Consider the following 16,168-nt stretch of genomic DNA (forward strand, 5'->3'; position numbering starts at 1 on the left):
CTCGGCATCCCTTCTTCAGGGAGTTCCCAGAACTGCAGCCCCAGACCCCAGGATCCAAGTCATTGGTCACTGTTCCTGGCAGGCCAAGAAATAAACATAGAGAAGCACCTGTGACTGCCATGGCCAGGAAGTGCCATGACAGGTGGCATCCAAACAGAGGGGCTGCACAGGATAGCTGCTGAGAGGAGAGGAGGGCAGCCATAGCCTGGAGGCAAACATCTGTAAGGACCAGGACCAAGGGGCCTCCCAGACTTGGGACTCCAGGCCCCCCTGCTCTGTGCTAAGGTGGCGCTGGTGAGCTCAGGCTTCCCTGCTCCCTGCTGTGTCTGCGCCCCGCCTCCGCATCACCAGGCAGAGTGCTGAGCAGGGCTGCTCCCCAGCCTCCCTCCAGCTTGGGCCTGGCAGTGGAAGTACAAGGACTGTGCCCACATGCATGCACACACACACACACACACCCCACACCACCCCCTAGATGTCCCAGGCAGTGGCACCAGGTTCCAAACTGGCTGCCGCCCATGTGGCACAGCCTGGAGCTCTGGTGTGACTGACTTGAAAGCCAGCTTTCTGAGCCTTCAGAGGCTAAAATGCTGCTCCTGACCTTTTCACTCAACAGTCAGGGCCTAAGCACACATCCCTGGGTTTGCCTGTTTGTTTGAAGAGTGGGTTTTAGGGGCAGGTATTGGGGAGGGGCCTGCTGGGACTGTGCATCAATCTGTGGGTATGTATGTGTCTCTATGGACACAAATTATAGTAAAAACTCAGTTTCACCAAATGTACTAAATGTATCCTGGATTGGATCCTAGAACAGAAAAAGGACACTAGTGGAAAACTGCTGAGATCCAGATAAAGCCTAGAGATGAGCTAATAGTACTGTATCCATGCTAATCTCAGTGCTGACAAACGTACCACAGTTATGTAAGATGTTAACACTAGGGGAAACTGGGTGTGGGCTATGTGGGAACACTCCATACCATCTTTGCAACTTTTCTGTAAATCTAAAATGATTCCCTCCAAAAGAGTTAATTCAAACAGTTCAGTTCCAAAGTTTCACCACTCAATATAATATATTGATTTGGAGGTTTAACTAGCAAATGCATTATTCCGTTCACCTTTTATTTTTTATTGAGGTATAACACACATATGGTAAGGAACACGCAGTTTGTGTGTACAGCTCATTGAATATGGATATAGGGGTTAACCTCCCAGCCAGCACCAGATCAAACAACAGAATGTTTCCAGCACCTGGAAGTCTCTGTCTAGCCTCTCCCAGTGAACAGCAATTCTTTGCCAGAAATAACCACTATCCTGACTTATACGCCATAGATTCATTTTGCCTGTCCTTGAAGTTCATATAAATAGAATCATGAAGTATGTACTCTTTAGGGTCTGGCTTCTCCCACTCGCCGTGTCTGAAAATCACCCATGCCTCTGCATAGCAGTAGTTCATTCTGTTACCGTATAACATTCTATTGCAGGAATATCCCCCGATTTAGTTCTCCATTCTATTTTTGATTGACATTTGGCTTGTTTCCAGTTTGGCTCTCTTATGAATGAAGCAGCTATAAACACTCTTATATATGTCTTGGCAGCTCTATGCATCCATTTCTCCTGGATATATGTGTCAGAGTGCAATTGCTGGGTCATAGAGTGTCAGCATGTTCAGTGTTCGTAGATGTACCAAACAGCTTTCCAAAGTGGTTGCACCAGGTACACTTCCTCCAGGAATGTATGAGAGTTTTCTTTGCCAAATCTTGCTGTTGTCAGTCTTTTTAATTTTAGTCATCTCAGTCGGTAAATATCTCATGGTTTTATTGTGCATTTACCTGTTGGCCATGTGTTTAGCAGCTTTAAATATGCTCTTTTGTGAAGCGCCTGTTCAACCCTTTTGCCCATTTTTATTGGATTGTTTGTCTTATTGGTTTGTAGGAGCTCTTTATATATTCTGGATACAAATCTTTTGTCAGGTACAGGTGTTATGGATATCTTCTATCTATGGCTTTTCTTTCGACTCTCAGGAGAATCCTTCCTTGCTTGTCAGCTTCTAGAGCCGCATTTCTTGCACTCCTTGACTCATGGCTCCTCCTCCTTGGACACCAGCTATGCAACATTTATCTCAGTGTCCCATTGTCCCCTGCCTCCTCTGATACAAACACTTGTGATCACGTCGATGTTCCATCTGGATTGTCCAGCTTGATCTCCCCATTGCAGATCCTCTTTTGATGAGTAGATCAGTTCAGCTTTAACCAAATCAACTGTTGCTTTTTTGTTTTTCATTCAGATCAAAAGACTGTAGGATTGTGTATGTTTAGAACAAGAAGTAACTTAAGTGATTATCTGTGCCAGTAGTTCTTGATCTTTATGTTCACTAGAATAATTAAAGAATTTTTTAAAAATTACCCAGGCCTGGGCCCCACTCAGAGATTCTGAGTCAGTTGGTCAGGGGTGGAGCTGGGCATCGGTGTGGTTTGAAAGCTCCCCAGAGAATTTGAGCAAGCTTTTGGAATTGAGACTGACCTCTGTGAACGGAGAGAGGCTAAGAGAGTGACAGTCGCTTGGCAGTGGCCAGATGCCTTATCTGATTCCTAACTTATCTCAAGACCGTTAACAGATGATTAACTCTTCCAGGGCAGGGAGCAGAGGCCAGCTTCTGACACAGTCCCTGGTGGCTCTTTCTCCCTTAAACCTGTCAGTTTGCCTGGGGTAGCCCTGGTCAGTGCCCACTGCCTTGATGTAACTATCAACAGCATCCTCCTTTCACTCTCACAAGTGTCCCAATTAGGATAATACACTAGGCGCCACCCTACCTTTAAACCTCCTGAGGGTGGTCCTCTCCTGGCCTGCGTGCCCTTGTCCATGCCCTCCTGACTGGTCTCAGGCCTCCCCACAGCTACCTGTGTGGGGTTTGGAAGATACCACGGGGTGCCTAACTTTCTATCCCTGCAGTGGCCAGGCCCTAATTCCATATCCTTCCAACTGGATTTCTTAAAACCCCATATGGAGAAACAGCACCCAGACAGGAGGCCCGTGCCAGGAAGCACTCCCAGAACCAAAGCCACACTTGGTTCATTTAAGTGAAAATCCCACTTTACCACTGCCTGGCCACACGGAGGGAGACTTGGCCCAACTCCATGAAACATAACTGTCATTGATCTCCTACATTGAACCACTAGCATGATCTAATGGGTAGGAGAGGTGATCGGGGGCTCTGACGGGGCAGGAGGCAAGGGCACCTTCCACAGGGATGCGTGACTAAGGGCCCTGCGGATCTCGGAGGTCAGAGAGGTGTCCACCTGGGCTGGGCCCCCTCTTAGCTTGTCACCCTCAGGACAACCAGGCAGGAGCCTTCTCGCTGCTCTTCCTACATGGCAAGAACCACACAAGCCCAGACCCTTCCCTCCCTCTTTACCCCAACGTGGTGACACACTTGTCATGGCGAAGACTGAGTGTCCCAGGGCAGCTCCGCCTCACGGACACACATGCAACAGCCCAGGCCCTCCCACCGTCTGCGTTCTTAACTATCTGATTCCTCTGAATGTCGTTCCTGCCTTTAACCACATCACCCAAATAACTTACGACGATTGTAGTGGGTGGAATGGAGGCCCCAGAAAGATACAGCCATGTCCGAACCCCCAGAATCTGTGAACGCGGCATTATTTGGAAACGAGTCTTTGGAAAATTAAGTGAAGAATCATCCTAGATTATCCAGGCGTGCTCTACATCCAACGGCAAGTGTCCTTATGAAAGACTGAAAAGAAATCACAAGAGAAGGAGAAGAAAGTTGTTTGGAGACACAGGCACTGAAGTGACACGGCCACCAGCCAGAACAGCTGGAACCCGCAGACGCCAAAGAGGCGAGGAAGGATTCTCGCAGAGCAGCCGGAGGGAGCGTATGCGGCCACACCTTGATTTTGGACTTTCAGCCCCCAGAACTGTGTGTGAAGAAATTCTGCTGTTTAAAGGCACCAAGTTCATGTGCTTCAGCAGCCCTGGGAAAGAACACAATGACTTAAGCTAACTTGACTTTCCTAGACCCTGTCTCACCTCCCTGCAAAGCTCCTCCCATATCCTCTCTCTAAAGCGTTATTGAGAAAACACACACACACACACACACACACACACACACACACATACACACACACATCACACACACACACACACACACATCACACACACACACACCACACATCACACACACACACACACACACATACACACACATCACACACACACACACACCACACATCACACATCACACATACACATCACACACATCACACACACACCACACACACACATCACACACACACACATCACACATCACACATACACACACATCACACATCACACACACACACAATCACACATCACACACACACCACACACACACACACACATCACACACACACACATCACACACACACACACACACACACCACACATCACACACACACACACATCACACATCACACATCACACACACACACACACACACCACGTCTTTGCTAACTTATGCCTTTGTCTCAGACTTTCCTCAGGAACCTGAGCATTCCCAAGAAGAAATGTGCTAGACTAGCTAATTCTCAGGACCTGCACCAAAGCTGGGCTGGGGGCGTGTGCAGGCCGAGCTGCGCCGAGCTCTCCCAGCAGGCTGGTCTGGTGGAGGGGCCGCCAAAGCCGGGTCCCCCCATTTTCTGGGCTAAAAATAGAACCCTTTGAGAAGACAGACAAGAGGCAAGAGGCAAATCTCTTGGCACGCTTTGAATGACGGGAATCACGAGCGGCTCTCCCAGGTCCTGACAGGCAAAGCCAGGGACCTCTCAGCCGGTGGGCAGGAAGCGGCAGCCAGCGGGAGCACCCCAGACAGTGCAGGGGGCTCACTGAGCCGCACATTCAGCAGGGAAGGCTTGCTTCAGGGTGAACATGAGGAAGATGATCTCGTCGTAATTACCCGCTTCGTACAGACACCCAAACTGGGGTGAGCCGTCGGGGCCGATGCCCAGGCTCTGGAGATCCGAGTAGGCGCAGGGGCCCTTGGCCAGCAGCGTGGGCTCTGACCAGGCCGTGGCGCCCGGTGGCTGCGTGTTGAGGTAGGCGCCCAGGTTGGCTCTCTGCTCTGGGTCCGTGGGGTGGGAGTAGAGCAGCCACTGGGCAGAGGAGCCTGACCCCGCCTGGGGGCTGGGGAAACTGACGACGCTGCCCTGGCAGCCGTGGGGAGGCTCCACGAGCTTGCCCACCGGCTGGGTCTCCTGGAAATCAAGCCCATCGTTGGTGCTCTTGGCCTGCACCCTGGCTCTGAGCAGGCTTCTGGCGTTCAGGTACACCACCCTCTGCCCAGCATCCCCGACTTCAGCCACCTGGCACTCCAGGGTGTCCTGGGCCACGAAGTTCCCTCTCTCCCACGTGTGCCCGTGGTCATGGCTGAGAAAGCAGAAGGCAAAGGGGTGTGGCCTCCCGAGGACAGGGGGCTTCCGGTAAGCGTAGGCTGGCACCAAGAGGCTCTGAGCCCCGTTGTGCAGCTGCAGGCAGTGCCCAGGGCCCACCGCAAAGGTAGCCCACTCCTTGTAGGCAGGGCCAGTGGCAGGGCCGGTGAGGTCTCTGGCGGGGCTCCAGGACTTCCCATGGTCTGTGCTGGTGACCTGGCAAAACCGCGTCACGTTGACCCTGGTGAAGAGCTGGTGGTGCTCGGAGACATCCTTGGGGACGGCAATGAAGAAGAGGAAAAGGGTCCCTGTCTTCTTATCATACAAGGGGCTCGGGTTCATGGACCGGTGGCCCTCCAGCTGGGCTTCGGCCACCACCTCCTGAGCATGCCACTGAATGCGAGGAGAGGGGAAGGGAGGAAGCACAACTTTGAAAAGGCCAGTGACAGTGACAGGAGCTGCACTTGGAGGGGGGAGTGAGGGGTCTCACGGGGCAAGAGTCAAAGGTCACCAAAGAGAACTCTTCATCCAGCACCCATTCTTCCTCACAACACCTCCCAGAGCAGCAGGAGCCAGGGCCCCACCCCATTCCCTCCCAGGAAGGCCCCCCTGGAGTGGCTGTTGCTGCCATTCCCACCAACAAACATGCCAGAGCACCTCAGTGCGCTGGATCCCAAAACACAAGGATGCAGGCAGGAGCCACTTCCAGCTTCACGCTGCTTCCTTCAACTTACCAGCCCAGTCCCACTCCCCATTATTGAAAAATAAAGCCCTAGTAGTAACTACAGTAGACTGACCATTGTGGGACAGAATATAACCATCACCTCGCATCCTCTACACATCATCCTCTACTAACGCGGCCGAGGAGGGGCAGCCCCACAGCGCCGAGGACTCGCATCAAGCCTCCGTAGTTCCCGTCTGTGTCTCACATGCTGCAGCTCGGCCATGTATCCCCGTTCATTAACAGCTAGCCACCAGTGAAGCACTCTAAGGACACTTCGTGCCCAGAGCCTAGTGCCCATTGCCTCATCTAACACTAACCCCAACTCCTGGACCACCGGTGTTATCAGCTCCATCTCACATCTCAAGAATGAGAGGCTGACATAGGGTAGATGAGCTGCCCAAGGTCATACCTCTGGTAAGTGGTGGAACTAGGACTCGAGTCCAGGTCCATCTCCTTGAAACTCCATGCTCTGAACTACTACATAGTGATTGCAAAATAATGATGATGATGACGATAATATTAAACCCTTCCTATGTGATAAGCCAGCCTTGGGTGTCTTCATCAAAATTCATTACTGATCAAAATTCATTACTTAATTATATTAAGATAGAAATTCAAGACACAAACAATCATCCCTACCCGCACCTGCTCCCCAGGTTAATTTTACTCAAATACAACCCCCCAGTTATGATATTGAACTTCTCCTCCCTCGGTTTCTCAGGGATGCAGAGTAACCTTTCCAAACCGGTCTCCCTGACAGATTTGTCCAGTTATGCAATGAAGCCGATGCAGCCAGACCAACTGGGCTTGTCCACAGTAAGCCCACGTGAGACGTGGTGGTCATTCGGGGGCACCCTCTCTGCCCCATCCCGGACAGGTGTCTGGGTGCTTGCTGGGATTCTATGCATCCTTTCCTTCTGTCTCCCAGACCTCAGCCACCCAAGGACGAAATGGCCCCCGTGTTCCTGCAGAGCAGCGTGGCCTTCCCTGCCTCACCTGCACCTGGTGGGCAGATGCGTCATAGCTCCCCCTGCGCAGGACGATCAGCTCCGCGTGTTCATCCTTCTTGCTCACCCGCTTCTCTGCGAAGGCCAGCAGGGTCCTCTGCCGGGGCAGGTAGAGCAGGGCAGGGATTCTGTAGGCATAGGCTCCCGACTGGAATACTCTCTCCTTCTGCAGGACGGGGCAGGTGGCCATGGGGCTTGGGGAAGGGCAGGGGAAAGAAGGTGAGTTCCCTGCTGTCACCTACGGAGATGGGGCTGAGCCAGGTGCACAGGTGAGCCAACCGATGTTGGGAAGGTGTTTAACAAACCACCTTATCACAGATTTGTGATAACCTTCAACTGCTTTCACCAAACCCAAGCCATCAGTCAAATGCTGACCTTGGGCAGGGTGCTGGCTGAGCAGTGTTCTGCAGCTGCCCAACTGCCAGAAAATGACGCACAGAAGCTTTTTATAACTCCAGAGCCCTAGAAAGCTTGCCTTAGGAAAAAAAAGAGAAGAGGAGGGGAGAAAGCCTTGAATCTCAGGGCTCTCCTCCCGGGTGGCCTGAGGCCAAGGCCCAGTTGCCCCCCTGCATGGGCTCCACGCCTGGGACACTGAGGGGCTGTCGGGAATGGAAGAGAGAGGGGCTCCTGACAGCTTACCCCACAGAGAGACTTCTCCGGAGGCCTAAGAAAATAAAAATAAAAAACAAGTGTTTGGCCAAAAAGGGTAGGGAGAGCTGGCAATAACTTGGTGACTGTGGGTGACAGTGGTCCCTGTGCTGGACCACCTGGGGTCCCCTTTGGGTTGACTTTACCCTGAGCTGGAGGGAGTGCTGGCTGAAGGGCAGAAGGCCCTCCGCTGTCAGCCCCGAGGAGGAGGGACAGGACGACATCAACTGAAAAGAACTGAGGTCATACCCCAGGAAGGGCTGCGACTGATGACCGGCCGGCCCAGAACCTACAGACCCGGCCCCCTCATCCTGATCTGAGCTCCGAAGGGCCGGGCCAACTGCAGGGCTCCCTGAGGCGGTGCTACCGCCTGTGTCTCCCTCTGCTGTCCCTGCTGCCCCCCTCCCCATTCCCCGCCAACCCCCGGCCCTACGCCAGGGGAGGGAAGCAGCAGGTAGGGTGAGCCGGAGAGGCACACAGCCTCCGCTCCGCCTACCCTTTCCTCCCATCATGGACGTGTATCATCTATTTTAACCTTATTTTAACATTTTTGAGAAATAAATGCAATCTATCGGTATTTTATTCAATCCATAAAGAATATTATTGTTAGGACAATATCACAAAATAAAACTGTCAAGGGCCAATGCTACACAAGGTAAAGATGTGTGATTGCCTAAGCAGGGGGAGGAGAGCCACGTTTCGGTGGTAAAACTAGACGGGCAAATGGTAATCCGAGAACACGGGTCATGGCAGACATAAGGGTGGCCAAATTGAAACTTTTATGAAATGTAGACGGGAAGGAATCAAATCTGATTAAAAATGCAAATGAAAGTGGGGAGAAAGATGCAGTTTAACAGTGTTCTTTAGAAAACTGATCAAGGGTTTATTTTAGCTCTTGGCTATTTACCTAGGAGTGGAATTGATGGGTCATATGGTAATTGCATGTTTAACTTTTTGAGGAGCTGCCAGACGTTTCCACATCAGCAGCATTCCCACCAGCAATGTATGCAGGTTCCAATTTCCTCACACCTGCATCAGCCCTGGTTACATTGCTTTCTGACAACAGCCATCCTAGTGGGTGTGAAGTGGTATCTCACTGCGGCTTGATTTGCATTTCCCACGTGACTAGGGCTGGTGAGCGGCCTTGCCTGGACTCAAGGGCGTCAAACTGGATTTTAGCCTGGAGGCAAGGGGAAGTTTTCAAATTTGTTTAAACAAAGGAGTGATCTAACCTGATTCATATTTTAGGAAGTCCCTCTTTTGGCTTTAGGGAAGAGGGGGCAGAAGGTGAGTGTGTTGGAATTCTCCAGATGAGAGCAAAGAAAAGCCTGCACGGAGCAGACAGGGACGGGTGGAGGGGGCGCCAGTGGAGGGGGCGCCAGGTCCCAGAGACGGGAAGCAGCAAATGAAGAGGGTGTGGAGGGCGATGCAGGGAGAACTTGGGATGCCCCGGTTTGTGTGTCCTTCACTGATGTCCAGAGTGCCTGTGACTGTTTTCCAGATATCTCCTTTAGACCCTGATCTCCTGTAGGGAGGGGACAAATCCACTCGTTCATGTAGCAAATATTTATTGGGAGCTGCTTTGTTCTAGGAACTCCGGACGCTCCATGAATGAAACAGAGACGTGGGTTTGTGGAGTCTGTGTCCCTGCAGGGGTGAGAAGGTTACTGTATTGCCAAGTGCCACAGGGTGCTTGTCAGGGCCCGGACCCATCTGAGCACTTGACAGGGATGGCCTTATTTCACCTCACAAATGCCCTCTGTAAAACCTGTAATCCTGAGAGCAATGCCCCTGTGGAAGAGATACTGTGTGGGACAGGAAGGCCGTGGACACACGCTAAGCCCAGTCCCCGGGGGCTGCTAGTGTCTCTGAGTATCTGTCCCATGTGTATTTAGAGCCAAAGTGGGCACAGGAGGGAAGGGATGGGAGGAGAAAGGGGGCCTGTGGGCCATCTTGAGGGCTCTTCTCTATTCTCAGCAAGCCAGGCCTGGCCTGAACTTGCACACCGCTGACAATACCAGCCCCCAAATGTCTTTCATGACAATAGTGATCAACACTTATGGACCTTGAGAAGGGGTGCCAGCACTTCCTGAGTAATCTACAGTATTTTTTAGATTTTTTTAAAGATATTGTATTAACAGATTTTATTATTTATAATACAATTCACAAAGATTTCTTGTTCCCCATGACACATCCACGGAGTAGACACTATTATTGTTCCATTGTACAGACCAGGAAATTGAGCTTGCCCAACCCTTACGTGTCAGAGCTGCAGCACTGCCTCTGGGAGGAGTTCTGGAAAACGCATCTCCCGGCACCTTGTTACATTTCTGACCTGATTGGCACCCTGTGTAGGCAGCTGGCCCTGCTCTGGCCCCAACATGCCAACCTGAGACTGACACAGTGGGAAGAGAACTGAATGAGGAGTAAAAAATCGGATTCTGTTCCTGGGTCCCCTCCTAAAAGGCTTGTATCTTTGGGCAAGAACCTCCCTCCCTGTGCTCCATCTCTCTGCCTGGCCAGAAGGAGCTATAGGAGGTGGCCGCACAGGCCCCTCCATTTCCCATACAGGGACTGAGCTGGACCTGACTCCTTGGGAAGGGGTTGGCAGGGGTCCCAGTACCACCCAGTCTCACTGTCAAGCACCCAGACGGTCAGGGAGATGACAGCATCAGGTCGAACCATGAGAAGCCACCATTTTGTAGGTCATGTTTAAGTAGGGTAATTCGAGGTGGTCCCACCTAAGCCCCCCAGTGGCTGCCACAGCTTGTGGCCTTGTGGGTGCCAAGCCCAGCAACGCGTCTTACACAAGGAAGCTCACTGCTCCCCGTCCAGCCTGCAAGGCTCCCATCTCAGATGTAGGGAGACTGAGAAGTGGGTCAGGAAGGCAGTAGATGACTTCCTCAAGTAGGAGGTGAGTGGTTTTCAGCCTGGATATGCCAGATTCCAGAATCCACACCCCACACCACTGGGCTCACTGGCTATGCATCCTGCAGCTGGCAAGCAGTGCCAGGCAAGCAGTGGAGGGGGCCTGCCTCCCCTCTCCTGTTGGGAGCGCAGCGTTCTGGCCTCCTTGCAAAGCCAGAGGACTTGTCGGCATTCACTCGCCCGCTTCAGGAAGACACTTTGGCAAGTGACAGATCTGTATCTACCGAGCACCTTCTGTGTGCCCGGAAACCGATAGCTAAGCTCTGGTCCCTGCCCTCCAGGACCCTGTAACAATAAGCGAGAGCCAATCATTCTGTGAAGTAAGAAAAAGGCACACTCTGCGGCCTTTCCCAGAGGACCAGCCCTTGTTCTTGGGATCAGCCTGGGTACAGCGTTTGCCTGTTGGCCGCCACGCCGAAATAAAGCATCTCTCCCGAGAGCGGGCAGGGCGAGCATCTATGTCTGGTCTGCTAACAGCACCAGCAAAGCGAGCACAGGCAGCAAGAAGCCCAAGGTTTGGCCAGCCTCCTTCCCCAAGAAAATCCCATTTCCAGTGGGTTCAACAAAGCTTGGGCCCAGTACTTGGCTGGGATTCCCACCCCAAGCTGAGGGGAGGTCTCTGGACTCCTGTGCTAGTCCAGGACCACTGAGCAGCCTTCTGGAAGTTCAGACCAGCAGTACTTTGAGGGCAGATTAGTTTCCCTGAACTGGCTGACCTGAGACTTCCCCACACATCCCCTGTCCAATGTGTCCTCTGGACACCCCAAGGACAGAGTAGGTTCCACGTCAGGGGGTCAAGGGTCTGTGAGTTGGCATGCTCTTAAAAATTGCCATCATCCAAGGTATTCCAGATATTGAACCATTACTGTATGATTACCTAGTGCAAAATTCTTGCTCATATCAGCAAAGGAACAGGTGTGTCAATTCCAAGAGAAGCCATACCTCAAAGAGACTGTACCACGTCGGATCCAGGGCCTGGGTGGGAAGTCAGGATGTGTGAACAGAGGCAGTAGGAACCCAGCTTCTAGAAGAAGTGTGGCTCCTGCCTTCCCCAGGACTTCTCTCAAGTCTCAGGGCCTCCTCTAATGGGCCAGTCCTATAAACACTGATGGGTGGCCCGATTTCTGCCACCCACTCTTCTGCAACATGCTCCAGGGCAATGCCTGTGTGCAGGCCCAGCCCTGGCCCAGTTAAGAAGCTGCTGCTCATTAGCCGGGAAGCAGTCTGTCCAGCTCTCTACACCGTCATGCTGAATCAGAATGAGCCACGCACAGCTTGAGTCAGGCTTGCCTCTTAAAATGTGTGAACAGCAGGGAACCGACTGCCCAGGGCCTGGGAGAGCCTGGGGATGCAGGGCTGGGGGTGTGCATGGCTGGAACCATGCAGGGTTCAGTGTCTGTCTGGCTCTGCCAGGACCAGCCGGGTGAGGGGGGAAGCTTTCTTCATCTCTTGGAATTGCAGTTTCCTCCTCTGAAAAATGAAAGCAGAAATTACACAGTAGGTGCCAAGCTGTATGAGAGCAGAAATTATACGCCCTGTAAGGGCTACTGCAGGCCAGTACCGAGAGCAGTTTCTGATACATCATTGGTGCTCTGTCAGTTCTCGTCAGCTGAGTGATGGGATGAGGCTGCCTTTCCAGGCAGGGCCAATGACTCAAAGATTGCATGAGATAACCCATCTGATGCTCCTACTCCAGCGTCCAGACATGGCCGAGGTGCACTAGATGCTAGCACCTGGCAAAGGGCCCTTTCCTTTGGTACTCACCATAACCAAGTCAAAGTCTCCATGGGCCATGAACTTATTCCCAGGAAGATGAGTTGCTTACGGGCGCACAGCCAGAAAATACAGACCTTCCTTGATTTATGATAAGGTTATGTCCCGATAAACCCATAGTAAGTAGAAAATACCACAAGTCAAAATGCATGTAACAACTCCTCATATCATAGCTTAGCCTAGCCTACCTCAAACAGGCTCGGCCCTCTTACATTAGCTTGCAGTTGGCAAAATCATCTAACACAAAGCCTGTTTTATAGCAAAGCAGTGACCCTTCACCTAAGTTACTGAACCCTGTACTGAAAGTGAAACACCGTGGTTGCACGGGAACAGGACAGCTGTCAGCGGATCGCCTGCTGCCCACACAGCCAATGGAGCTCTGCCTCTTGTCCAGCAGCTGGACAAGAGAGAGGACAGGACCACGTGCCGCTGGCCTGGGAAGAGATCCACACCCACAATTCCAAGCATGGTTCCTATTGAATGTAGATCCCTCTCACACCATTGTAAAGTCAAAAACTCGTAAGACAAACCATCAAAATTCGGGGCTTATCTGTATGACCCACGTCACCCACGTCCCACTGCCAGGCACAGCGGGAGAGGCTGAGGGAGCCGGAAAAATGAGAAGGCAGTCTGGTTCAGTTCAGACACTCCTTGTCTGAGTCTAGCACAGGGCATAAGGGAGGCCCCCTCCCTCTCCTGGACAAAGTCTTTCCACGGTACCCTCAGGTCTGGCTGGTCCCCATGGCTCAGAGTTGAGTACACACACACCTCTCCCCTGGGAGGTCCGCTCCCTCTGGCTGCACACCTCGTCAGCATGCACCCCTGGGTGCTGGCTCTGGGCTCCCTTGCTCCTGCTCTCTCTAACCTCTCTCTAGACATGGCCTCATGGGCACGGGCATGGTCTGGCCTCAGGATTTTCTTTGGAGAGCCCCCCGAAAGGCCAGCACATGTGAGGGCCTGGTAAACCCAGACGCACCTCTGACTCTCATGCCCCAGGGAGGTCTGGGTCACCTTGAAGTTGATGTCTTTACATTCCTGTCCTCCTCCAGTGGATTCACTGGGCCACAGAAGAGGTGTTTTAAAAGTGGGTTATGTGTAGGGGGAGTGACTAAAGAAACTGTAACCTATTCATAAAACGCAATATTAACCAGCTCATTAAAATCATGCTTTAAAGACTAGATGAAGCATGAGAAAATGCTGGGATGGTGTGAAGTATTAGCAGTAGGGTAGGGATAGCGTATGAGGTAGGATCTCACTTCTGTAATGGGTATATTACATTCTCAAAATTCTGTGTAAAAATAAACAAAAACCATATCAAAATATATATTGCTATACCCTCAAAACTTAGCACAGTACATGGAACAAAATAGATATTTTCTAAATATCTATTGACTGTCAAATGAATGAATAAATATTATCAGTAATTAATTTTAACTAGTGGGATTACAAACCATGTATGCTTATTTACTTCCAGGTACATGTGAATATTATTAAAGTAATGATAAGTAATATAATGAGAGGCTTTGAAATGTGGGTTAAGGATACCTATCAACTCTACACTAGCCAGATCACCGAGTGCGGAAATATGGCTTCAAAAGGGCCTAAAGAGCTTATAAAAAAGAGCTTGATTCAGCATGCAAATTTAACTTTCATTTGACTCCAAAGGATCAATTGATTAAGTGTTCAAAAATTTTCATGCAACACATCCTATGTTGCTACCCCTGCTAACTTGGGGAGCAGATGGAAAGGAAGACTGTGGATGAGGCCCCAGAGCTCCTAGTGCTTATTATTTATGTGCATAAACAAAGAACACACAAGCTACAGAGGCCAGTGAAGGCAGGGACCAAATAGCTGGGGGCGGACTGCGGTGGTGACAGTGAGAGCAGGGGCAGCACTGAGAACTGGTGAGGTCAGGAGGACTTCCTGGGGAAAGGCATGTGACCTGAGCGAGGCCAGGAAGAACGGTGAAGTGTACAAAGCAGAGACAGAATATTTTAGCAGAACACAGGGCCTGGCACACAATAGGTGCTCAGTTTGAGTCTGTGGCAGTGAGGGAGGAAATGTGGAGATGAGCTTGCATGGCCCCAGGATAGCGGCTGGCTGGCCAGGATCACTGGTACGTTGAATGTAACCTGCTTTTTTCTCTGCTGGCTTTTAAGATTTTTCTTCGTCTTTGATGTTCTGCAGTCACACTATGGTTTGATTGTCCAGGTGTGAATTCATTTGTATTTACCTTACCTAGGACTCAACACATTTTTTCAATCTCAGAACTTGTGTCTTTTTTCAATTCTGAAGATTTCTCAGTCATTATTTCTCTGAAGGTGGCCTCCTCCACTCTACCTTCTGTCCTGCAGAACAGCCTATAAAATGCATTTTGGGTTTTCATGATTTATTCTCTGTCTTTTAACTTACTTTTCACATTTTCCATTTCTTTGCCTCCTGGTGCTTTATGCCGGGTGATTTTTATCCAAATCACTAAGTCTACAGTCCAGCTAAGAATTTTTTGATGTAATATTTTTTATTGCTTATGATTTCTATTTAGTTATTCTTTGGATCACTTCAAAAAAATTAATTCCCTCCCTGGTAAAAACAAATGAGCTATAAAGCCATGAAAATGGAGGGACCTTGAATGCATGTGACTAAGTGTAAGAAGCCAGTTTGAAAAGGCCAGATACTGGATAATTCCAACTGTATGTTACTCTGAAAAAGGCAGACCTTTGGAGATAATAAAGAGATCAGCAGTTGCCAGGGGACGTAGGGGTGGGGTGAGAGAACAGCAGCACACGTGATTTTTGGTGCAGTGAAGACCCTCTGTATAGGGCCACGATGATGGAGATGTGTCATTATACATTTGTCCAAACCCATAGGAAGTACACCACCAGGAGAGAACTGTAATGTAAACAACGTGTGAGGGGATTATGATGGTCAATGTAGCTTCATTGTTTATAATAAATGTGCTGCTCCAGTCGGGGATGCGGATAGTGGGGGAGGTTGTACATGTATTGGAGCAGGAGATATATGGGAAATCTCTGTACCTTCCCCTCAATTTTCTGTGGATCTAAAACTGCTCTGAAAATAGTAAGTCTTACCTTTTAAAAACTTAATTTCCTTTTCTTGTTTTATAGATTTTACTACTTTATCTTTTAAGCACTTTAAACATACTTATTTTTTAAGTCTTTTTTTTATTATCCCATTGTCACTCTCCCATGTTTACAGGATGCTTTCTTCATACTGGACTTTTCAAATGTTTTATAATTTGCTATCATGTTTCAATAGTTTATATTCACTTACATTCCTCATACTGGTCTTCCCCCAGTGTTTTGTAATTTCTGTGTGTGAGTCCATCCTCAGTGGGACTTACTTTGGGCTGCGGTAGTGGCCGTGTCCCAGCTCTTCCCGGACCGCGGACACCTCCCTGCATTGTCATAGGGATCAAAGCTTCTCCACTTTCTTGCTCAGTTTCTGTCTTAGAGGTTCTGTACTTTGGACCCCATGTGCAAACCCAGCTTGTTCTCTATTTTCTTGCAGGTGATTCTATTTCTACCCGTGGCCTGGAACATTTCTTACTTCCGAGCTATAATTCCTCTCCAAACTTCCTGTTGTTCTAGTCAAAAGGCTTTGGTCCTAGTTCCCCCGCAGCTGTTAACTTAAAACAAATCCATTCCTTG

General features: G+C 50.3%; 1 protein-coding gene across 2 annotated transcripts; it reads right to left on the reverse strand.

Moving 5' to 3' along the window:
• Positions 1–1,096: 1,096 nt before the first annotated feature.
• Positions 1,097–11,828, reverse strand: NEU2 (neuraminidase 2). Of its 2 annotated transcripts, none has more exons than XM_036997837.2 (3): positions 11,670–11,828; positions 7,141–7,345; positions 1,097–5,813 (listed from the first exon to the last, which is right to left on the reverse strand). In XM_036997837.2, the coding sequence occupies exons 2-3, from the start codon at positions 7,339–7,341 to the stop codon at positions 4,875–4,877; spliced, it is 1,140 nt and encodes a 379-aa protein (XP_036853732.2). In that variant the 5' UTR covers positions 7,342–7,345; positions 11,670–11,828; the 3' UTR covers positions 1,097–4,874. The 2 variants fall into 2 exon arrangements, with proteins under 2 accessions (XP_036853732.2, XP_073074074.1); XM_073217973.1 differs by having other exon boundaries at positions 7,141–7,403; positions 11,670–11,815.
• Between the last annotated feature and the right edge of the window lie 4,340 nt (positions 11,829–16,168).

The sequence above is a fragment of the Manis javanica genome, chromosome 12, assembly GCF_040802235.1.
Source record: "Manis javanica isolate MJ-LG chromosome 12, MJ_LKY, whole genome shotgun sequence".
Taxonomy (NCBI): domain Eukaryota; kingdom Metazoa; phylum Chordata; class Mammalia; order Pholidota; family Manidae; genus Manis; species Manis javanica.

Excerpts from the sequence above, each read along its gene's own strand:
- NEU2 (XM_036997837.2), bottom strand. The coding sequence starts at position 7,341 with ATGGCCACCTGCCCCGTCCTGCAGAAGGAGAGAGTATTCCAGTCGGGA. Across the intron at positions 5,814-7,140 it reads CATCTGCCCACCAGGTGCAG|TGGCATGCTCAGGAGGTGGT; the intron begins GTGAGGCAGGGA and ends CCTCGCATTCAG.